The 25,083-nt window shown below is 40.6% G+C and overlaps 1 protein-coding gene and 1 long non-coding RNA gene across 7 annotated transcripts in view; one reads left to right on the forward strand and one right to left on the reverse strand.

Moving 5' to 3' along the window:
* LOC309654348 lies at window positions 1-7,985 on the reverse strand. The gene is made up of 3 exons (XR_014260173.1): window positions 7,120-7,985; window positions 4,931-6,775; window positions 1-4,628 (listed from the first exon to the last, which is right to left on the reverse strand). It is a non-coding gene; the product is annotated as an uncharacterized lncRNA (long non-coding RNA).
* The window catches only part of MAP2K5 (mitogen-activated protein kinase kinase 5), a 260,908-nt gene that overhangs the window by 200,377 nt on the left and 35,448 nt on the right, over window positions 1-25,083 (forward strand). For all 6 annotated transcript variants that reach the window (XM_082447422.1, XM_082447424.1, XM_082447421.1 and 3 more), the window contains 2 exons: window positions 21,654-21,715; window positions 24,709-24,754. In XM_082447422.1, the coding sequence (XP_082303548.1) occupies window positions 21,654-21,715; window positions 24,709-24,754 (108 nt within the window). The remainder of the gene's footprint in view (window positions 1-21,653; window positions 21,716-24,708; window positions 24,755-25,083) is intronic.

Genomic DNA, 25,083 nt, shown 5'->3' on the forward strand with positions numbered 1-25,083 from the left:
CATCGTCTTATGTGCTTTCACTCCTAAAGTCATTCCTAATGGTGTGGAAAGCTTATATTTTGTTTCCTAATGAAGCACAATGCCCAACATCCTCGGAGCAAGTTGTGTTGTATGGCTCTGAGCTGTGTTACGTGAACTGGCCTTGTCCTGAATCCTGCTCTTCTGATTCCAGCCGAGACTCTCTGCCAAAACAGACTGTCCCACAGGCTGGTCCTTGGGGGCATCAGAAGCCCTAAAGACAAAACACAATAATATTAATTTATCCTCTCTCTGGCCAGATGGGGATGGAGCCGGAAATTAAAGTGGTATCATTTTTTCCGTAACACATATTTAAAGTCATTCAGTAGACAAGAGTTAGAGTTGAACAGCAAACATAAGCTGGATAAAATTTGTCCTCCTTGCTTTATCTACCGAAAGCATAGCAGAGTGATAAAAGTGTTCAGAAGCTCTAGGTCAACAGTTCAGCTTTAATTTCCTAATTAGGCATTTTCCCCAGAATATACTCCTAACTTTTTGTGCTTTTAACTAGTATTCTCACATGTTAAGTCATCCTACCCCTGATCATCCTTATCCATCGAGTTTCACTGTCCCTTTGCCTTCATGGAGTTAAGCTACCTGAATTTCATTCTCAATCAACTACTTTTGTTGCTGACTTTAAATTCCTTTTTTTCCTGTAAATTAGCAGTCTTACAGTATACAAGACTCCGATTAAGAAACATTAATGTTTTTTAAAAACTGAGTTTTTCTGGGCTTGAGCTTGCCTGCTAGCAATGTTTATTTTTTAAACTTTAAGTTTACAATATTTAAAATGCTTGTAATGTCGGCAATAAATGATTCAGATAGGAAAGTTTGAAAGAAAAAATATCGTAATTCATAATTATTCCTCTCAATTAAACGTCTGTATAACCAGTTATGAGATTTGGGAGAAAAAAATAAAGATCCTCCTAGGAAAAAAACAAACACATACACATATCACAATAATAGTAAGAATGGAGCTCCAACATCCTTAATGTCTGCATCAGTCAGTCCACATATCCCTTGCAAGCCATAAACCATGTTAGTGCAGAAATGAAGGCATCGTCCTGAAACAAATGGAGGCCCCATTATCTCAAATATCAGACAGGCCTCCTGGATCTAATAGCTCATCAATATCTTCTGTCATCTTAGATTCCAAAAGCATCCTATGGCCATCAGGATCCTCCCAATTAAACTGATTTTCCTGAGCTCCCCCTTCAGGATTGCTTAGGGACATGCCCAGGGAAATGGCCTACCCAGTCAAGTGCACAGACTGCCGTCTTTCCTGGGCTCTGCTGTTCTTGGTCTGCCAGGCTCCTGGGCATCAGAATGTTCAGGTACAGATACCTTCACCAGTAATATAGGTATTGCTGGAGAGCTCACTTTAAGGTTTTCTGGATCAGATGGATGTTTTCATTCTTTATTTAAAGTAGCAGTGATTGCTATTAAATTTAATATATTTTACTTGTTTGATTTGGGTAAAATCTTGAGGCTTTTGAAATCATCATAGGGAGATGTTCTAAGAAGAGAAGTATGTGTGATGAAGGACAATAGCTTGTAGCTTAAATCGTATATTTTTCTTTATAGCACTTCTTCCTCAGTTGAGAGAAAACTATAACTTAGACATCTATTCCCATTTACTCTAAAAACATTCAAATATCTTTTTTATGGAAACTTGGGAAATTCACATATATTTTTAAAACAAACATTAAGTTGATCTTGGAACCAAGCTGATGATTGGGAATAAGAGTATTAGGAAAGAGTTGGCCAGGTGACCTGCCTGAGGCAAAGTGCATCATAGCTTCTAAGAAAGGAAGGATTGGTGGGATCTTTTAATTACTGTGCTTGCCCCATGTTTGTCAGATTTCTCATTGCTCTGATATAGTGTTTCTCAAAGGGTAGTCCAAGGACTAACTACAGCAGGATTACCTAAGACTCTTGTTTAAAATGCAGATTCTTGGACCCAGATCTCTGAATTAGACTTTCTAGGGGTAGAGCCCAGGAATCTACATTTTACTAGCTTCCCAACTCTTTGCACATGAAAGTTTGAGAACCTCTTCCGTAATGGCTAAGTCTGCCCTTTTAGATCCCAGAGGACAGTTAACTGTCTATCTTCATTTACATCTGACATTTAGGGCTTCTATTTCTGAATGAATATAACCAGCCAGGATTTGAACCATCTTACTCTTTGGGCATGGGATATACCTCATTATGAAATGGCTATCCAATGACAGTATGTGCTGTTTCTCTTCGGGAAAAGTCAAATCAAAAAGTACCACCCCAAGGGAATCTAATTCAAACAAGATGGATATATTTGGAGTCATGTACAAAATAGCTAAGCAAAGCCCAGTGTAACGTACTTTATTTATTATTATGTGGATGTACCTTGACCTCCTAGCATGGCCTGGCAAAGAACAAAGAAGTAGTAGATCAAGTGGATAGGAGCCAGCGCTAGAGTAGCCAGGGGTGAATGTCAGGAGTTGAGAGTCAGGAGGTGGAATCGTGGGACAAAGCCAGAGTCAGCCACCACACATCCAAATAAAGACACCAAAAGTTAAACAGAGTAGTAAGAATCATGAACATGAAATTTGAACCACAGAACAGGAACTGGATGAGTAGCCAAGGTACCAAGAGAATCAAGCTCCAAAGAGAAATCTGGGAAATTTAGTTTAATTTTAGGGGGTGGAGCTTGTCTGGTTTGGACCTGGCTAACTCAGGATATGAGTGCTGTCTTAGAGATACCATCTTTGCCTCAAAGTTGCTTCTCTCAATAGAACTTCTTACTGTAAAACTCATAATCAGGCCCTCTCCAAGTCCCTGAATACCTGAGTTGTAAAGTACTTTGGTTCATTGTAAGTGATGTGTGTCTATGCGTGCCATGATGCCTTAGCCATCTGATATCATTGGGGAATGAGGTGGCCCTTGCTGTCTAGCTAACTGATACTACTTTAAGCTCTGACATCAGTGAGAAAATTTGCATTTTTTAGAAAAAATGTTTCTAAAATGTATTTGCTCTTGGCAGCCTGTTGATAAAGTATAGTGAATATCATTTCATTGATAATAAAGGTTTTATAAAAGTTATCATAACCTTTTCTTGATGACTCAGGTCCCTGTTTTGAACATGGTACTGAACTAAACTTTGATGTATTGATGCCCTATAGGGCTGTAGAATTGTGGGGATCTTGCCTTGTTCTTTCATTGAATTTTACCAGCCATTTTGCTTGTGTGTTTGGCCTTGGCACTCAGTGATATGCTTGGGCTTTTTGAGGTGTAGAGAGCCATTTGCTCCCAAACTAAATGACCCCTACATGGGTGTGCTGCTCTGCTTGGTGCTTTTCTTGTGTTCTCTCTTGTGATCACCTCTGTTTTCTATGGTCACTCCTCATTCTTGTCAGTGACTACTGGCTGCCCCAGTTATCTGATCATCTTGTCTCAGTCTTTGCACTCCTGACGGTGACCCTAGCAAAATTAAAGGTATCAAATGAAATCAGATACCCAAGTGGTATGTGTAAGGTCAAACCACTCCTCTGAGAAGAGAGATTGAGGCTGATGAAGTAAAATGAGTGGGCTTGTGTTCATTCATTCAGCAGATAGTCCTCAAAAGTGCCCACTGTATGCCAGCCCAAGTTGACCAGGCCATGCTCAGGGCAGCCTCCAAGCCTAGAGAGGACTGTTCTTCCAGGCAAGTCTCCCAGGTCAACTGCAGATTAGATTTGTGAGTCAGGGTAGAAAGGCAGAGGCATAGTCCCAAATCCTGGGCCAATACAGTGTGCTGGGACTCAGGAGGCTATGTGGCCATCTAATGCTCTCCCCAGTGCCTGGGCTCCCAGTTTGGCTGGCAACAAAGGGCTGGCCACATTGGTGATGTGGCAGGTGGGAACAGAGCAGTGATATCTGAGTCACCAAATCCCAGGCTGGCTGGAGCCAGCCAGGACATCAGTGGATTGAGGTGCCATGAATTGCAAAGACTGAAGTGGGGACTTCCCCCTTGAGCCTGCCCCCAAGAAGGCCACAGACTTGGAAAAGATAAGAGTATGGAAATGAATAATTATGCTTCGTTATAGGATGCATACTATACAACCCAGAAACAGGAGGGTTTGTTCTGCCAGAGGAGGGTTTGTTCTGGGGGTAGATCAGGAGATGTAACATTTAAGCTAGGTCTTACAGGATGAGAAGAAGTTTGCAAGGTCAAAAAAGGAAAAAAATAAATGTCAGACAGAAGGGCTTGAAAGTTTCTTGCAAATCATTTTTGACTTCACAGATGTGTTTCAGAATGTTCAGGTTATCTAAAATATGACAGCCAGAAAAATGGATTATTACTGTGTGTGTGTGTGTGTGTGTGTGTGTGTGTGTTTCAATCATATTATAGCTAAAAATAAATGTCTATCTAACATCTGTAGGTGCTCAGCAGGACAATTAACAAATCCCTGGTTTATACATCTGTTTATTTATTCCTTTTACCAGTAAAAAGTGAATTCCTATAAGTCATGTTTTATACCTGATCAGAAGTATCTTCTAAATGATAGGATATAAAATCAAAACACAAAATCAGTTGTAATTCTATATATTAGTAACCCAAAATGAACAATTCAAAAGTGAAATTAAGGGCTTCCCTGGTGGCGCAGTGGTTGAGAATCTGCCTGCTAATGCAGGGGACACAGGTTCGAGCCCTGGTCTGGGAAGATCCCACATGCCGCGGAGCAACTAGGCCCGTGAGCCACAACTACTGAGCCTGCGCATCTGGAGCCTGTGCTCCACAACAAGAGAGGCCATGATAGTGAGAGGCCCGCGCACTGCAATGAAGAGTGGCCCCCGCTTGCCGCAACTAGAGAAAGCCCTCGCACAGAAACGAAGACCCAACACAGCCAAAAATAAATAAATTAATTAAAAAAAAAAAATGACATTAAGAAAACACTTCAAGTTATAGTTAGCATCAAAAAGAATAAAATACTTAGGAATAAGTCTAACAAACGAAGTGGAAAACTTATACACTGAAAATTATAAATTATAAATTATCTTTGAAAGAAATTAAAGACTTAAATAAATAGAAAGACATTCCATATTCATGGAATGGAAGACTTAATATTGTTAAGATGGCAGTGCTCCCCAAATTGATCTACAGATTCAGTGCAATCCCTGTCACAATCCCAGTGGGCTCTTTTGCAGAAATGGATGAGTTGATCCCAAAATTCATATGGAAATACAAAGGAGTCAGAGTAGCCAAAACAATCTTGGGGAAAAAAGAACAAAGAGGATTCAGGTTTCCTGATTTCAGAACGTATTACAAAGTTACAGTAATCAAGATAGTGTGGTCCTGGCATAAGGATAGACATGTGAAATGGAGTTGAGAGTCCAGAAATAAACCCGTATGTCCATGGTCAGTTGTTTTCTGATGAGGATGCCAAGACCCTTTAATGGTGAAAGTATAGTCTTTTCAACAAATGATGCTGGAACAGTTGGAGATCCACATGCAAAATAATGAATTTTTTTCACATCATATACAAAAACTAACTCAAATTGGATCAAAGACCTAAATGTAAGTGTTTCACAGCTAAGACTGAAACTCTTAAAAGGAGATATTGGTATAAATCTGTGACCTTAGATTAAGTAACAGTTTCTTGGATATGACACCATCAGGATAATGGAATCACTGTAACAATGCCAGGGTTCCAGGCCAATAGACAGCTAGAGCCAGGGCAAATCACGGCTTTAAGAGGAGGACCTTTGTGCCCCAGTCTGGAAGGTAGGGGAGATGATGGCTTTCCCTGTAAGGTGTGTAGCTTGAAAAGGATTGACAGGAAGGCCACAGTGGGGATAGGGGAGAGGACGATGGAAAGGAAGTGGCCAGCTGAGTGATGGGCAAGAAGAGGTTGGGGCGAGGGGGCTGGGGGGGTGTTGCTGTGGGACCTGGCCTTGGGTCCTCAATGATGAGGAGGAGTAAAGTGGGCTTGCTTAAGATGGGAACAGACTCTCTTGGTCCAAAACATATTTAATAGCCCATCATTACAAAATTCCATTTATAAAAGGCTTTGTCTTCTGTGAGTTTTTATGACTCTTATTTAATCATAAAATTTAATTGAGACATAAGAGAGCCTCCACTATTTACTTATCTGCCTGGCTGGCATATGCACATCATTACAGTGGTACTAAAAAGAGGCACGAATGGGGACAATCGTCCATGCCACGAAACTCCTGAGCTCACAAGAGGCTTCATGTGGACTCTTCACTTAGACCTGGCTCCTCTGATGTTTTCTAGCAATGCCAGCAAACATGTCCAGTGCTGGAAGGAAGCAGTGTTTGATGCTAACCCCCACCTGGCAGCTTAGTAAAGAAGAGGATGGAGGTTAATCACACAGCTAGACACTTCCACATGAGCTGGGCAAACTGAGAGGCGGCTGACGTCTCTGTTCTAGAAGAGGGTGATACCTGAAGAAGGGGGTGAGAAAAGAGAGGACTGGGAAGGGAGAAGAAAATGAAGAGAAGAGTCTGCTTTATAACCACATACAACCATAACAAGCTTCTAAGCTTTTCTCTCTGCCTTGTTTCTCCTACCACCCTACCTCCACAGGATTATCTTTTAAAAAATACAGATCTCAACCTGCCAAACCCTGACTATAGGGTAATGTCTGAACCTCTTAGCACAGCATTTGAGATTCACACCCATGTTTTTTTCAGCCTCACTTTGGGTCCATCATTAGTCTTGATGGCTGCCCCACACTTCCATACTTAGGGTTGTGTTCCTCACTCTGCTTGGAACGGCCTCCCGTTTTTGTTTTTTTTTTTTTAAATTCCACACCTCTTTTTTTTTTTTTTTTAATTAATTAATCTATCTATTTATGGCTGTGCTGGGTCTCCGCCCCTGCGCGAGGGCTCTCCCCAGCTGCGGCCAGCGGGGGCCACTCTTCATCGCGGTGCGCGGGCCTCTCACCATCGCGGCCTCTCTCGTTGTGGAGCACAGGCTCCAGACGCGCAGGCTCAGCAACCGTGGCCCACGGGCCCAGCCGCTCCGCGGCATGTGGGATCCTCCCAGACCAGGGCTCGAACCCGTGTCCCTTGCACTGGCAGGCAGACTCCCAACCACTGCACCACCAGGGAAGCCCCGGCCTCCCGTTTTTTACTTTGTAAATGCCTAAGTGTTCTCCAAGGCTCAGCTCAAATGTGATGTCCTCTTTGAAGCTGTCTCTGTTACCTTCCCATTTCTTCCATCCTGCCCCATGCCCACCCAGTGCTAGGCATAATTCAGCATAGCATGTTTACAAAGCTTTATTATTGTTAATCATACAGAATCAAATTTAGTTTGTGAGTTTGTCTCCCACTGTATCATGAAGTCATCCAGCACAGGGATTTATCCCTACACCTAGTAGAGATCATGGCTCAAGCAGACGCTCCTTGAAGTAAATTAAAATAGAGATTTTTTTCTAGCAGGGCTAGTCCTACAGAAAATAGCATGTGGTCTAAGTTTGTCTTTTCTTCTACTGAGGCCCATTCTATCCAGCTGAAAAGGACTGCTAAGTTCAGAGATCATCACAGAGAAACTTATTTCTGTTTTCTATTTTTTACTTTGACATTTTTATTTAAGTATAATTTACATAACATAAAATTCACTCTTGTAAAGTATACAGCTCAGTTCCAGAACATTTCCATCACTTCATAAAGAAACCCAGTACCTGTTAACAGTAACTCCTGGTTCCTCTCTCCCCTCCAATCCTGGCAACCACTAGCTAATCTACTTTCTGTCTCTATGGATTTCCCTATTGTGGACATTTCATATAAATTGGACCATGCAATATCTGGTGTTTTGTGTTTGGTTTCTTTCATTTAGCATAATGTTTCCAAGGTACATCCATGTTGTAGTATTTATCAGTACTTCATATATAGTTATGGTCAAATAATATTCCATTGTATGGATATACCACATTTTTGTTTACCACATTTTGTTCATCAGTTGATTAACATTTGGGGTGTTTCCACTTTTTTTTTGTTTTTATTTATTTATTTATTTATTTATTTTTGGCTGTGTTGGGTCTTCGTTTCTGTGCGAGGGCTTTCTCTAGTTGTAGCAAGCGGGGGCCACTCTTCATCACGGTGTGCGGGCCTCTCACTATCGCGGCCTCTCTTGTTGCAGAGCACAGGCTCCAGTCGCGCAGGCTCAGTAGTTGTGGCTCACGGGTCTAGTTGCTCCGCGGCATGTGGGATCCTCCCAGACCAGGGCTCGAACCCATGTCCCCTGCATTGGCAGGCAGACTCCCAACCACTGCGCCACCAGGGAAGCCCGGACCTTCCACTTTTTGACTATTATGAAAAATGTTGCTGTGAACATTTGTGTACTAGTTTTTATGTGGATATATGTTTTGTTTTCAGTTCTCTTGGATATGTATACCTAGTAGTGGAATTGCTGGGTCATATGAAAATTCTGTGTTTAATTTTCTTTTTATAAATAAATAAATTTATTTATTTATTTTTGGCTGCTTCGGGTCTTCGTTGCTGCACGTGGGCTTTCTCTAGCTGCGGCAAGCGGGGGCTACTCTTTGTTGCGGTGCGCGGGCTTCTCATTGCAGTGGCCTTTCTTGTTGTGGAGCACAGGCTCTAGGTGTGCAGGCTTCAGCAGTTGTGACACGTGGGCTCAGTAGTTGTGGCTCGTGGGCTCTAGAGCACAGGCTCAGTATTTGTGGCGCACAGGCCTAATTGCGGCATGTGGGATCTTCCCAGACCAGGGCCCGAACCCGTGTCCCCTGCACTGGCAGGCGGATTCTTAACCACTGCGCCACCAGGGAAGCCCCTGTGTTTAACTTTTTGATGAACTTTCAAATTGTATTTCACAGCAACTGCACCATGTTACATTCCCATCAGTAATTTATGAGATTTCAGATTTCTCCACATACTTGCCAACACTTGTTATTTTCTGGGGATTTTTTTCCTTTGAATTGTAGTCATCCTAATGGATGTAAAGTAGTCTCTCATTGTGGTTTTGATTTGCATTTCCCTTATGATTAATGATGTTGAGCATATTTTCATGTGTTTATTGGTCGTTTGAATATTTTCTTTTAAATTCTATTCAAATGCATTTTCTATTTTTAAATTGGTTTTTTCTTTTTAGTTATTAGTTTTGAGTTGTTAGAGTTCTTTTTTTATTAATTAATTAATTTATTACTTGTCTGCGTTGTGTCTTTGTTGCGGCACACGGGATCTTTCATTGCGGCACAAGGGCTTCTCTCTAGTTGTGGCGCGGACTCCAGAGCACAGGCTTAGTTGCCCCGTGGCATGTGGGATCTTAGTTCCCCGACCAGGGATCGAACCCCCGTCCCCTGCACTGGAAGGCGGACTCTTAACCACTGGACTGCCAGGGAAGTGCCTAGAGTTCTTTATGTATTCTGGATACTAGACTCTACATTTTTTCTCCCATTCTGTGGATTGACTTTAACTTTCTTGATGGTGTCCTTTGACACACAAAAGTTAAACAAAATTTTTTTTGGACTTCGAAGCCTTTCTGGTTTGATCAAAGGATAGGGAACTTAGATCTCTACCCTGTCCCCATCCCACTCATGGCACCCACATAAAAGTCCTTAGAGTTCCATAGATTATAATTTGAAAACCACTGATTATAGCCCAAACAATCATTCTGTAAACCTGTATTAATCCCAAAGCTAGGTACTGGGAATAGGGAATGAGTAAGACACAGTTGCCACCATTAAAGAGTTTCTACTCTAGTCAGGGACACAGACTAGTAAACAGTCATGTATGAGTAGATAACTTTAAACTAAACTGCAGGAAGGGACTTCCCTGGTGGTCTAGTGGGTAAGACTCCGAGCTCCCAATGCAGGGGGCCCGGGTTCAATCCCTGGTGGGGGAACAGATCTCACATGCTGCAACTGAGAGTTCGCATGTCGCAACTAAGACCCGGCACAGCCAAAATAAATAAATAAGTAAACAATAAATAAATATTAAACTAAACTGCAGGCAGTATACGTGGCATGAGACTTAATGAGCTCTCAGAGGAGCACAGTGACTGTCGTTTTAACCCCCTCACATAAAAGGGTATTTATGACAAGGCATTTAATGATGTTTGCAGTCATATAAATTCTACATATACTAAAAGTGTGGACAAGGTGCTGGGGAAACACAGAGAGGAGAGAGAATGAAGGAGGTGATAATATACCAGAGAGCTCTACAGGGAAGGGAAGCCCAAAGGGCCAGTAGGAGTTAGGCTCAGAGATAACTTGAGGCCCGTGCAGAGTTCAGTATGGCTGCAGTGCTTGGCAAAGTATTAAAAGAGATGAGGCAATGGCTACATTTAGAAGGATCTTTACACATTGTGCCTGAAGGCATTTGCAGGGATGGAGGGGAGGGAGGTGAAAGAGTTTTAAGCAGGGGATCAACAGAACCAGATTTGTGTTTCAGAAAAATCACTCTGATGGGGTTGTGGAAAGTGGATGGGGAAGGACAGCTAGGAACTTACTGTGCTTATAGGCCTGACCAGAAATTATGTGGGCTTTCCATAAAGACAGCCTTAGCATGTTTGAAGAGTCTTCAGGAGACGGAATAAACTGAATTTGGTGAGTAATTGGATGTAGGAGAGGGGGGAGGTAGGGTCAGAGAAGAAGCATTTGGCTTGGTCAGTCAAACTGTCACTGAGCTGGGGCACACGCACACTTCGTGGGAAGAAGATAATTAGCATTCAGTTCATAGGGCAGCACCAAGCACCTCGTTCAGAACTATATCAATTCCTGTTTCAGACCCAGTTATAAGAAGTTTATCAACTAGACTCTAAGTTACCAGGCTTTTTATTTCTATTTTCCTAGTACTGCACCTAATTAATGTACAGTAGTCACTTATAAATATTTGTTGAATGAAATTTACATGTAATTATAAGAACTTATACTTCTTTTTTTTAAGACCTCAGAACAAACAATCCAAAAAGTAATAGTATATGACAAGGAGATATTTAGCTAATAAATACAGTCCTTTATCAAAATTCAGAAGTCTAGCCTTAACCCTTATTGATAAAATGTTTCCCCAGTGTTCCCCAATGTCATGTTGCTTTCCCACAGCACTGTGTTTTACAGATGAGGAAACTGAAGGACAAAGGATGGGACTCTTTTTACTATACTTTAATTGTCCTTGATGGAAGCAAAAAGTGACAGCTGAACTTTTTGGCATCAAAGGAAGAGATTATTTTTTAAAACTGTAAAAGCAGACAACTTAGAAAGCATTGCAGACATGCCGCAAGGGCAGAAGTATATTGCAACACAGTTCAGTTTCGCTGTCTGTAAGAATGACTCTGTGTCTTTAAGAAATAATTGAATTCCCTTCTGCATATTCTGTTTATGTTGGCAGGGAGGAGATTGACTCCTTTTAGAAAGATTTATGTACACAAAAGGTTTGGCTCTTAAACCACTGTTATCTTTTAAAAATTCATTTGTGCAGAATCACTCATTATTGGACAGGTTAACTGAGGGCTGCTTAACCGAGAAGCTGCTGGGCTGTGAACGTAGCAGGTGCTTTCTGGGGGTGGGGGTGGCGGAGTGAGGGTGTGGAAAATGGCTGTCTAATAATACCCCCCTGGAATTCAAAAAGTGGTATTAACCAGCTCCAGAGGGAATAATATCTATTCATTTTTTGCCTGAGGGACTTCGCCATAATTCTGGCTTCTGAAGTTAGCAAAAAAATAAAAGGAACATCCCCCATCCCTCCTGCTCCCAGCATCCTAGGATGGCCTCTTTCTTTCACAACACCTAACTGCAGGTAGCTTAAAGTGAGACAAGACTCGATGGCCTGAGCTGTCCGACGTGACCCGTGCATGCCTAGAGCTTCCCACCACAGTGACTGACACTCTAACCACTTGCATAAATGGGTATTGATGATGTGGGATTTCATGTTATTTGTAACTTGTATGAGTTAATGACTGGGAGACATTAGAAACTTGGTAAGATAATACACAAGTAGATATACAATAGTCGTGTCCTGCAGCGATATGGTTAACTAGACCTCTGTCTCATAGTGTGAGGAATGTATAATTGGGATCCTGAAAACCGATATTCTCCTTTTATGTAAGGCAACCTTTAGAAATCTAATACCGCCTTTGAAAAGTCCAGTATGTTTAAATTAATGCAGTTTGACTGGTTTGAAAATTGAAAATAGGTTAGCATTAAGGCCATGATTCCTTTAGTAATTACTTTTTCTGTTGGTAGTAACTGTTTCTTTAGAAATGACATTAAGATTCTACCAAAACACAGCAGTAATCCAAAAGTTAATGTCTGTTCATTTATAATTATATTGAATTCATATTTATGAGCTGTCGGGAGGAAGGAGAAAGAAAGAAGGAAGTTTTAAAAATGTAACAGAAGAAACAAGTTAAAAGCAGAAATTTTCCTGATGGTCTGAAGAATGTATAAAGTCACTTAAAGTGGGAAAAAATAATTTTTTAAATACAGTTACAAAAAAAAAATAAATACAGTTACATAAAGTCAGATTTCATTAGCTACTGCTGAAAAAAAAATCTATATTTTTATTATTTCCTAGTGGCACTGAATGAATTCAGTGGATAGACTTTTTCCATTTCTTCTTTTTTCCTAATCAAAATATTAGCATAAACATCCCTATGATTTTGATCTCAGTAAGTCAATTAGATTTGGGGTTTTTTGTTAAACTAGGGAAGATTCTGCATCTTTAGACAGTCATTGGACAAGTAGCTTTGTGTTGTTTTCTTTGAATTGTCCATGAAGCGTGATGTATTATTAATGAATTAATTTCTTGGTGGTGAAGGCCTGTGAATAGCTTTCTGTGAATGGGCAGTTGCCTGGTGGGGCCAGTTTTGGCTGCTGTCATTTAACATGTGTTGCTCTATTGTGGAGTCTCATCCAGCCGTAGGACAATGCTCGTTTAATCCACCATGATGGGACCTACACACCCTGAGCCCAAGTTGGATGCTAGGGTCAGTTACCCAGCAGCTCGGGCTGGGGCACTGCTCTGCCTCACTGCCTAGCTGCTGTAATCACTTTGCCTGCCGTTAATTTTCCCTAAACCAGGGAAAACACGTCTGTGAACAGTGCAAATGTTCTCAAAAGAGATTCCAAACTGGTCGGCTGGAGTGTTGCCTTCATTCCAGGATGGAGGCAGCATTCCAGGGAGTGTAAGTTCCTTCCTTCCTCCTGGAAATGAAAGCGTCTGGGCCCACGAGATCCCTGATGTTCTGAGGTCCAGAGTAGCAGATGGCATTATGATTTTCCAAATCCTGATGAACGTTCTAACTGAACTTGTTCATTTCACAGTGTGTGGTTCTATGTTTTTTTCACTTCCTCTCCCCTCCTCCCTCCCTGTTCCTCTCTTTGTTCCTCTCCTATTGACTAATTTTAAACTGATGTGGTATCTCATCAGTTTAACCAGCTTTAAATTCCCTTCTCTCTGTTTATTGTATGGAACCAGGTATGGCACAATTTCATGTATAATTCTCAGCCTCCGAGTCACAGCCAACATAGCCTTTGAATTTGTTTATAAAAATGTGTAAGCAAATACCGCTGACACTCCTACACCATGCAGCCACTGGAAGTTCTGTTTTCCGCATATCCATAGCTGGCAGTGCAGGTGGCAAATGGCAGTAATTATTTTAACTAACAGTCGAGTGAACATTCAGGAGGACACACAGTGTGGCGATGTGGACTTTGGATTTCAGCAAGTTCCCTGAGTCTACCTGGATAGTGTTATGGCTTGTTGATTTTTCAGGACATGGACCTGCCAGGTTCTTGCCCTTGAATGGTATGTGGATGTAGTTCAGCTGTTTCAATGTTAACCCTTTACCTATGAAAAGAGAAATGATTCCTTTCATTTAGGAGCCTGTTAAGGGTTCTTTTTCACTCCTGGATTTTCCTTTCATTTTTGTTTAATATAGTTTGTGATCTACCTTTAAGATTGCTTTTAATCAGCATTTCTACACATAGAACCTGGTGAAATGGCAGTGTGTATATTAACATTATAATTTAGGTCCTGGATCAAACATGTGTAGCTGGACTTTTCCTGAGGAAAAAAAACTGACCTTACCAGTGTACGAAATTCAAACACTATATAGGGACAAGGTAAAACCACAGGTAGGAATTGCTGAATAATTACCTTTAGACTAGCCTGAGCAGGAGGCTTCCCATGAGGGTGAACTCATTTAATGGTTCCTAAAACTCAATCTTGTGGATGTCAGTGGTCATGCTTGATTATTTGCAGCAGTGTTTTATGAAAAAGCAATAGAAATGCTTTGGGAGGCTACAGAGATAGAGAGAGGGGACAATAACAGGTTTTACTTTTGTAAATGAAATCCCTTTGGTATGAGACAAGCATGTTTTTTGCTGCTCTGCCTAAGCCATTGAAAAGGGAGGTGTATGTGGATGTTAGTGTGCAGGTGTGTGTGTGTGTACCATTCAGATAGGCACCTCTAAATAATACTGTACACTATAGCTTATGACCAACGAGAGACCTAAAATAAAAAGAAAAAAGATGTTCATTGGCTTTGGAAAGCAAGCAATTGCAAATATGGTTTAAGAGATTAATTCATTTTCCAGTTCTCCACCTACCTGTTTTCAAGGAATTTTATGAAACACCAAGATCTTTGCCATATGTTTAGCAAATCTCTGAGTAAATGTAAGTCTTTTAAATGACAAAAAAATGAAGGGTTAGTTTTGACATAAATGATAAAGTTTGTTTCTCTTCTCTTTTATCACAGTACTGAAGAACTGCCAAAACATTTAGGAGAAAAAGAAAATAGGAAAAAATCTGTATAATCTCAAATTTCAGAGATTCCTTTAGACCTGTTAATTTACATTTTGTGTTTTTTATAAGCCATCTGGTTGTACTTGGCTAATAGCTGGTTCTCCCATGTTTTAAAGGTTTATGGGTAAGTTGGGTGTTTCAGTGGCGAAAATTCAGGCCTTTTGCCCCTGATTCCAGGTCCATCTGAGACAAGTTAAATGAACAACTACTGTTAGCCGGGACCCAGTGGTTAGAACTTCACACCAAAATGCCTACACATGTAATTTGTCACGTCTGGCAACCCAGAGCATGGGGTGACCCAGTGTGGAAATTGAATCATCTTTCACTTTCTCTGCTCAAGGCTTGATGTGGTGTGGGATGAGGAAGATGAGGGCTCTCTGGTCTCCAGCTGAAGAGGGTCAGCGACTTCCTTTTCTGATGACGTCCATCTGCAAGCCTTCCTAAACTCAAAGCCTCTTTCTCACCCCAGCGCGCTGTCCCTCATAGCACCCTGCAGATTAGGTCAGTTGCATCCGCACTGTGAAATCAAAAATACACTTAGGGTCAAAATACTGATTGTTTCCTGACAGGGTGACCATATTTTTAAGTAAACTAGGTGTTCTGAACAGGCGTTGACTGAATTTGTACAAATCCGGTGTGGAATTTTGGTTTACTAATATCTTAACTGGGCTGAGTCATTCTCTGAGCATTTGTCTATCCATTCCCACCTTTCTCTCTCTGATGAGATGTGACTGCCTTTTTTCCCTGGCTACAGTCTACTATAGCAAAAACTTACAGATGTGAACATTGAGGATCTTCAAAATATTAAAACTGAGCTCATTTCCCAGAATCTATCATTGCATTACACTTTGGATAGGTAGATTTTTGGGATTTCTTCTGTGGAGATCTTTAAAGGTGAGAGTCCAGTTTTTTTGTTTTTTGTGTCCTCCCCAAATAAATGAGGTTCCCTCCCCGGTCAAGAGCAGATTTGTCCTGTGGATTCTGCCAGTTGTCTCACAAAGATGCTATTTTAAGGCAGTGAACAGTGGAGGATCAAAAAACAATTTGGGATCTGATAAGGCAAAATGCTGTCCTGCCTGATGTGAAGCCACTGGAATCACAAACAACCTTCAATCCCAGCATTGCAGATAGATGTGGAGTGATCTAGGAGAGCTGTGCCAGTTAGTATGAACCCCAGTGTGTAGGACCAGAAAGTGTTGGGCCAGGCCAAGGGAACATTAGGCTTGAATTAAAAGATTTATTTTTAAAATGTTAGACTATAACTCTCAGTACTGGTCAGACTGTAGGTGATTCTCTAATGTTAATTAACGTGTTGGCTTGATGGCTTGACACCAAGAAGTCTAGAAATAGGCTGTTAAAAACTGTTAAAAAGGATTGCCATGTTTCACTTAATTTGCCTGGTTTAATCTAACCACAGCACAGCTGACCTCAGAATTCACCAGTGTGGCCAACACCTTGAGACTTTTGAGAAGTTGTCCTTCTATCTTCTTTACGTTTTACTGCCAATACGTATAAAATCTTGGTTTGAAGGAATGTCTGTTTTGCACAAGAGAAGGGAACATGACACAGATTAAGATGTTCAAGGTCCCTTCACCCCCAGGTGCTCTCTGGAAGTGAGGAAGGAAGAAAGTGAGAGAGCAAAAACGGTATGCGCAGCCCTCCAGACTCTCACAATAAGTTTCTTCCCCATCACTCTTAGGGGTGCACGTCTTATCCCTCTGAACAACACACAAATTCTTCCAGGCTATGGATCAAGTATCAGTCATCCCACAATGCCAGCCCAGTGCCTTTGACGTGGTAGATGGTCAAGAAAATTGTTGAATGAGTGAAGCAATAAATGAATAATGAATGATTGTATCATTTTTATACAGCATTTTGTGTCTATGCCCTATCAGTGTCTGAATTAACCACCACATCATTGTCAGGTTCCATTGTCATATTTAATTATGAATTAAAGGCAAAAATTAAATCCTCAGGTATATTAGTAAAGCAAAGATCCCTCAACTTTTTTCCAGTTAAATAGTTATGCCAGGCTTCTCCATTATTCAAAGCAGAGCTCTGCTAAAAATCTAGACCTCATGAGTTTAAACAAAAATAGCTCCTTACCCTTTTACTTTTAAACTTCCTATTTTGACATCATTTTATTTTATTTATTTATTTATTTATTTATTTTTGGCTGTGTTGGGTGTTCGTTGCTGTGCGCGGGCTGTCTCTAGTTGCGGTGAGCAGGGGCTACTCTTCGTTGCGGTGCATGGGCTTCTCATTGTCGTGGCTTTCTCTTGTTGTGGAGCACAGGCTCTAGGCACACAGGCTTCACTAGTTGTAGCACGTGGGCTCAGTAGTTGTGGCTCACGGGCTCTAGCGCTCAGGCTCAGTAGTTGTGGCACATGGGCTTAGTTGCTCCACAGCATGTGGGATCGTCCCAGGCCAGGGCTCGAACCTGTGTCCCCTGCATTGGTAGGCAGATTCTTAACCACTGTGCCACCAGGGAAGCCCTTGACATCATTTTAGATTCACATGCAGTTGTGAGAAATAATATGGAGAGATCCTATGTACCCTTCACCCAGTTTCCCCCAATGGTAACAGTTTATAAGTATAGTACAATATCACAACCAGGAAATTGACATGATACCATCCACTGAATTTATTCAGATTCCACCAGTTTTACATGCACTTTGTGTGTGTGTGCGTGCGTGTGTGCATGCTAGCATGTGCGTGAACATTAATGACACGGATTCTTTAAAGCCAAGAAACAACACGGTTTAAAAAAAAAATACTATGCCTTTAAAATAATGATTTCCCTTTTAAGTAAGTCATTTCAAAAGCATTTTTCTCATTTATGTTTTCTTTATTTGGAGTATCCAACTTACTTGCCTACTCTCAAGATCACAAAGTGTACTTTTTGGCACACTTACTCTGCATGTGAACCAGCAGCAGTTGTGGTTAGAGTTGGACCTCCTTCTCCCCTCCCCCACCTCGTTGCAGGTACACACACACACATACACTCTCGGATTTTCTGCTGCTTACCTTTTTTTATGCTTGAGTACCTTGCTGACAAGTGCTAATAACAAAATACCCAGAGAGAGTCCAGTTGAAGTTAGCATACATTAAACATTCTGAACTTGTCCTTTTGCTCATAGATTGCACATAATTAATAATTAAACAGCTTCTGTTGTAATGGGTTGACCTTCCTGAACTGTTCATTATTCACAAGGCAAAGGCATCACTCAAACTTTCTTCTCGTCCTTCGCTGTTCTCTAGCGTGCTGCCTGCTTGTGTTCCAGTTGTTTAGCAGGAGGGGCTGACCAGGTAGTTCCCAAAACCTCTGAGACTTGGAGACTGTCCTCCATGATGACCAGAATTGCTTACTGAAATGGCTGCAGCAGCTGTTTTTATATAATGGTTGCCTGCTCCATAACAGGATTCGGCCTGTTTCCCTTAGCAGGACGCTAAAGTTGATTCAGGACCAGAATCTCAGGTCAAGGCTTTTGGTTAAGGTTGTGTCCACTGTTTCGTTCCATACCTCCATGCTTAGAAGTTCAACAGAAAAGTATCCCCCCAAAAGCCCTCAAGGTGAAGTATGGCACCCAGGGTCTTAAAGAGAGTGACTTTTATTAACAATTTAGAGTCCATTTCAGCCAATACTGAGAATTGCTGGTGTAACTGCTTCTCTAATTTGTGTTTACATTTTTGAAATGTATTTTTTCTTCATCTTGCCTGAACCCGTGTTCCACAGAGAACATTTTTGATAAGTAGCAGCAGTGACTTTACCAGATCCTCCGAACCCCTGGGCATGGTTCTGTCTCGCTCTAACCCCGCAGTGACTGGCTACTTTCCCTCCCTGGGTGCCACGGCGATGCTGGAGTGGCTTTACTGCGAGCCTCCCTCCCTCCTTCGCACAGGTTGGAATTAGATAACGAAATAGACAGGTTCTCGGAGATTTTTTACATCCTGATCTAAACTAACTTCTAATTTTACTTGCTTAAAAGTGAGAAAAGTATACTTAAAAATCCTCCAGCATGGGGAATACCGTCAGGTCTGTTCGTTTGCCTTCTTTGGATTGTTGACAGCCTGCGTGCTCCTGTGGAGTTGGAGGCTCTCAGAGGACTCCCCCACCCCGTGTTTGCGTGTGGCATTCTGAACCCGCCCCCCACTAGTCAGTCTTCTGTGTCTCAGAAAATTCTCCTCTGAGATACACAGGAGACGTGGATTTTAATGAAAAGAAATATCTGGCATTATGCTTGTGAGATTAGAATTTCCCCCCGCATCTTTGATGACTGATTCTTTCCAGGCACCACTGAGATGAGAATCCACTCTCTGTGGTTCTGCAAAGTCGACTTGGGCTGGCATTTTCACAAGTGAAATAAATTATTCATGGGTACCACCCAGGGTTCCTTAGTTTTATATTATGAGGAACTTAACAGGCTACAATATCAGGTCTTAAATAAAATTAACTACCCATGCAAAGATGTCACAGTTTCCTCGTTTTGTTTCTCATCCACGTTAAAATGACATCTTCATCAAGTTGCCTAGTCTATAATTCATTAATTTACTCTTGGTATCATACTTTGAAATGAGGCCCATATTAGCATCACGTTTTATACCAGGATCTTTGTATAAAACCAGTCTAGAATTTTAACCATCTTGGTAAATATTCAGCCACATTAAGACAGTAGGCTTTTATTTTCCTAAACATTCATTTTAAAGCAGCTACTACTCAGACACTTCCAGTACTACAGCCTCCCAAAAAATTTCAGAAAGGAATGACTTAGAAAACTAACTACCTGATCAGAGTCCGTAATTTTTGTACCTCAGACTTTGAACTGTCTTTTTACTAATAGTGTTTGAGACAGTAAAATGTCATCTCTTGAACTGGGCCTTGTAGAATCTTGCAGGCTTGGTGATATATATGGCTTTCCTAAAACAGACTGGGCTGAAATTGATACCATGTTTTATTTTTGCTCTTCAAACTGATGGGACTTCTGTGACCATTTTATAGTACCTTTATCAAGGACTTGTCATGTTAACTGCGTGCCTTGTTTCTTTTGAGCAGACTATTTCATCGCCCCCCACCCTCTTTCACGTCCTCTCTATGTAATGCCTGCATGTAATCCTTTGAACTTGGCAAGATTTTATTTCACTCTCATTTTCCTTTGTTTTCCTTTCCTCTTGGAAGCCATTCTCTATTGATGAGAATTTTAAGTTTACAATTACTAACCTTCCCCTCTTCTGGACAAATAATGTCAATTCAAAGAGGACAGATATGCAAAAACTAAGAAACATTTGGTTCACATTCCTTTTTTTTTTTAACTTTGGGAATTTTTTTTTTTTTTTTTTTTTTTGGCTCCTTTGACCCTCTCAGTTCCCTTTGATTTAATTGTATTTTCCGGTAGTTTCCAATTGTTTGATTTGGAAACAAAGCCTTAATAAGAGTTCTAGTTAATTTTCTGTCTTGTAATTACCGATCTCATTTTTCTGATAATTGGTCACAGCAATTATATGTATATTTACTAATCACATAGGAGGCTGTGCAGTTGTATCTATCTGCCACCATTGATAATGACACGCATATTGCAGAGGTGCTTTTATCATCTTCTTTTTTCCACTACATCAAAGCTATTTCCTCTCGTTCTCAATAATGAATACATGCATGCATTTGACACAGTTGTGTGCTAGAGAAATTGTTTGGCTCCCACCAAATGCTGCATGCTCTGAGTTTCTTGCCTGCAGCGCTGGAAGGTTGTATGTAATGATATATTGCTCATCCAAATGGCCAAAGCACTCCAAAGCACAGTGAGATTAAAATAAGTCATTCCTTTGTTAATTTAAATAGGTGCATGTATCATACTTTGCAGGGCACTTTGTGTAGGGATGTCAGGGAGGAAAAAAGCCGCCGAAAGGTATTTTTAATAGCAAATGAGAATAGATGAGAATGGAGTCATTTGCAGCTGCCTACTTTATGTGGCTCTCTTGTTCCAACTGTAGGTCTAATGAGATGACTGTTAAAGTACTCTGCAGTGTAATTTCATTACATTCTGAGCCGTTACACTATAAACACAGTGGCGCTCTCTGTCATTCTTGAAAAAACTCCTAAATTCTTAAAGCCTTCCTTTGCAAATGGTAATGGGGTTTGCTCCCTGTGTTACATGGTAGTTGTTGTTTGTTGCTGTGTAGTTTTCTGCTCTCTTGAGTGACTGCCACCTCCACCCTAGTTCTGTTTGTGGGCAAGGTGGGCATATTTCATTGTGTCCTTAATTCACTGGCTTTCTCATATGATGAGTTTGCCTAGACTGGCAAATAGGCTGAAATTCCTTTTCAGGAAACGGTTTCCCCTATAAAAAGCTTTTCTATTAAAGTGGGAAAAAAAAAACCAAAAAACTAACTCTGACCCACATGATTCAGTTAGGGGCAAGCAGTTAAGAGCAGCTGTATCTACTAATAAATGTAAATAAAAAGGAAAGTGTAAATAGCAAACCCAGTAAAAGAAACAAAGGTCAACACAAGAATAATTTCACAGCTCTTTGTTAATTACAAGACCATTTGTGTGTTACTTAAATAATCATTAATTTCTCATTTACACTTTCCTACCTTCTTTCCTACCCTGTGGCTATCATTGTCCTTTTTTCACCTCCCTTCCCTCTTTGCTCTCTTGTTTCTCACCATGGTAAAATGTGTGTGGCTTTAAATTTGGCATTTTTACATAAACATGTGGAAGAGAGTGTAGACTGTTTTTTTAATTGGATGAGGCCTTATTTTCCTTTCCACATGGTGGTGAATCCTTGTTATATATTCATCTTTATATGCTCCTTTGGGATTGGGGGTGGAGGGTATAAAGAAAGAAAAGGAATTGTTGTGACTTTTGGTGACTTGTTTTTCCTCCATCCCAGGATTCACCCGTCCTTCCGGTTGGAGAGTTCTCCGAGCCATTTGTACATTTCATCACTCAGTGGTGAGCCAGTTTGCAAACATGCCATGCCCTCAATGTAAATGATACATGCCATTAACTCTGCGGCTCCGTGAGACCTTATGGCTCTCCCTGCTTCCTTTTGGAGACAGGAGGGACTTCGGGGCCTTGGGCAGATGGGGCAGCAAAGCTGAAGAAATTGTTTAAATTATGTAAACGTTATTTACACAAAGGGTCATAAACATACTTCAGAGGCTTTTTCCTGTTTTAATAAACTGCTGAGAATCAGGCTCCTTCTTTGAGCACAGGTACTGTTGCTATCCAATTTTTTTTAAGAAATACATAATTGTATAGCCCCTATTGAACAGACATATGAAGCTTATTTTTATTAATGTAACCTCAAGTTACCCATAAAAGTGTCTATCACTTAGTGGAAGCAGCATAGTTTATTAATTCATTGGATTTTCAGTAAATAACTTTTATCTTTGGTTATATTTTAGACACAATAGTGGTGTCCCATTTCAATGAATTTTGATGTTTGAGAGACTATGAAAACACAGTTCCACTAGGCCCACTTTAACCATTATAAGAATTGAGAGGAGCCACAGGATTTAGATCAAAGGGGCCCTTAGAGTCTCTAGGCAACCCCTTGTCATTTTACACCTGAGGAAACAGGCATTTTTCTGCCAAGGGTTCTTTTCCAGCCTTCTGCCTTTTTCCTTCCCATAGAATGAAGTTTTCTTTTATTACCCCTTTCACATTATCCACCTCTCCCCTATTCAGAAGGACCCATGTGGTCTTGGAAGGCCTAGTTGCTCCTCTGCCATCCTTCTGCCCTCTCCCTCACCCCAGCATGGAGAGAGAGGGAGAGAGAGAGAGAGAAGGAAATTGGGGGCAGAGAGATGACCACCCCAAAGCAGGAGACAGGACTAACTAGCAGCTGTTCTGGACATTCTGGAACTCCTTCATAAGTACCTTTACTTCTCTTTCCCTCCTTCAATCAAAGTCCTTATTTCATCACCCCTTCAGAGTTGCGTCCACTAGTGGAAAATGAGCCCTTCATTCCTGTGGTGCCACAAAATGGTGCATTCAGGATTCCTTGCTAAACCGAAATGGTTGTACACTGTCCCCTCCCCCCTCCCCCACCGTGATCCATCTGATGATGCCGCTAAAGTGAAACCAAGAAATATTCCTTAATATAAACGTCAAGCTTTATCACCTTTTTGACTAAATGTAATATGTTACCTCTTAATAAAAATGTCTCGTGTAGTTTATATTCCATAGGAGAATATGTGGGGAAAAGAATTTTAACCCCCAACTTCTAAAATTTTTATTAACACTATTTCTGTTTATTTAAAATACTTACATAATATTCCGTAGCTTGTAAAAACTGTTTTCACTCTGCAAACACTTTATTTCCAAAATATGCCATGTTGGAAAAAAGGGTACGTATTGGTTAAACACTAGAATCCTAAGCTCATTAATATTAGAGCCATTATCTAGAAATATGTATCAGTCTCTCTTAATTTCCTTTACATGAAATTCCTAGAAACAGAAGTACATGATGGGAATATCCCATTTTGAAATGCAGAAATTGAAAAATAAACTGTGCGACTCCCAAGCTGCCTGGAGCTCCAGGTTTTGGCATCACCCGCTCCGAGATGTTGGATTTGTGCCGTGACCACCGTGCTTATCCCACTATGTGGTCTGAGACCAACCTGGGGGTGGGGCCCTTTCTGAGCAGAGAGGGAGAAAAGCAGATAGGGTTTTGCCTGCCTTCTGTCCAAAAAATTAATCAGTTGTTATATAAAAGTTTTATGGAGACAGAGGGAGGGATAACCTGTGTTGAAATTTCCACAGATGTCAAGCCAAAACAGAAATGATAGTGGGTAATAGCCTTGTTTTCCCAAGAGATACAGCTACTTTGGCATGTCAGATTAAGACTGTTACCAACTCCACTGGCGAGACAGCTTGAATTACTTGCTAATGGATGCAGTATTTGAGAGGTGCATATGGTTATTTATAGGGAAGGCAAATGTCCTCGATGTCATTAATGGTTCATAACTACGGTTCTTGTTTACCAAATGATCATTAGATCTCTGTACTTAAAAAAAAAAAAATACTGTCAGTAAATGCAGAGATTGTATGAAGGGTTTTTTTTTTTCTTGCTTGTTTGAGATTGCCTTATATAAAAAAAGTGTCTGTGTGATTTTCCAAGTAATAGAAGCAGCAATCTCTTTTCATGACTTCATCCCACAGATACTCTGAGTTCAGTATAAATCGGCCATCAAGTAGGCAGCTTACCCACAGTTACCTCAGTCCCATGACTGGGTGCTTCATCACGTAGCTAAGTACATGCTATATAGCTACTAATTATGACTATTGCACATAAGACGAAATATTTTGCAGGAGGAATGTGATTCTTTCAGCAGCTTAGACAAACATAACTTTCCCACAGCTGTTTAATGAATTATCAACTTGCATGGTAGCCAAAATAAACGAAAGTTGAGATAATATAATAACGCATTTGTAGTTTTGTAGCATTATCTAGATACCTGACCTCTTTTATATATTACTTGTCATTTGGAGTAATAATGAAGGAATGAGATGTTTTCTCATTTGACCTGATAGTCATGTTTCTTTTCTTATTGTCTTATCCCAGTTACCAAAAAAGAAGTATATTGTTCCCTAAATTTGTTTGAAATGAATTGATAACTGAGTCAGGAAACGAACATTGCTGCTTTTTTTTTCACATTAGTTTCAGAAGTAGAATTAGGATAAATTTAAATTCATTCTTTATCTGTATTGCAAGAGTAACTCCCCCCAAAAAATCTTTGTGTTTTTGATTCATGTGGTTCCCCCAAAATCTGATTAATTGAAGGCCAAAATAAAAGAAAGGGAATACATGCTAATGATTTGGCCAAGAATTGAACATGATGAATTTTGAAAACATTCAAATTCCAGGAGAAATAGTCCATGGTGGAAATTATAGCACAAATTTACAAGTGATATAGATAATATGAGTTTTTCTCTTACAGCATGAGAAAACAACCAAAAGAAAGGCCAGCACCTGAGGAACTGATGGTAAGTAGATTTTTTTAGTTACATTAGAATTCTCCAGTTACATGTCTGTGCTTAACATTCTGTTAAAAGGACCAGAATGGGATTTAAAGCATCCACAGACTCAGCAAAGCCAATATTATTTACTTCATTTCAGTGGGTGCTTTTGAAGCTCACATCCTCAGATAGTAGTTTTCACTTCTTAAAAACCCATCACCAATTTGAAACTTAATGCAGAATTCTTTTCCTTTGCCTCACACTCAAGGGTCACAAGTTAATCTAGGTTACTCCTTGTCCTCATTTGCTATTACAGCCTCTCAGAATTCAGAGGACTGGTAACAGAGAAGATAGTC

Source organism: Balaenoptera physalus, assembly GCF_965194825.1.
Source record: "Balaenoptera physalus genome assembly, chromosome: 2".
Taxonomy (NCBI): Eukaryota; Metazoa; Chordata; class Mammalia; order Artiodactyla; family Balaenopteridae; genus Balaenoptera; species Balaenoptera physalus.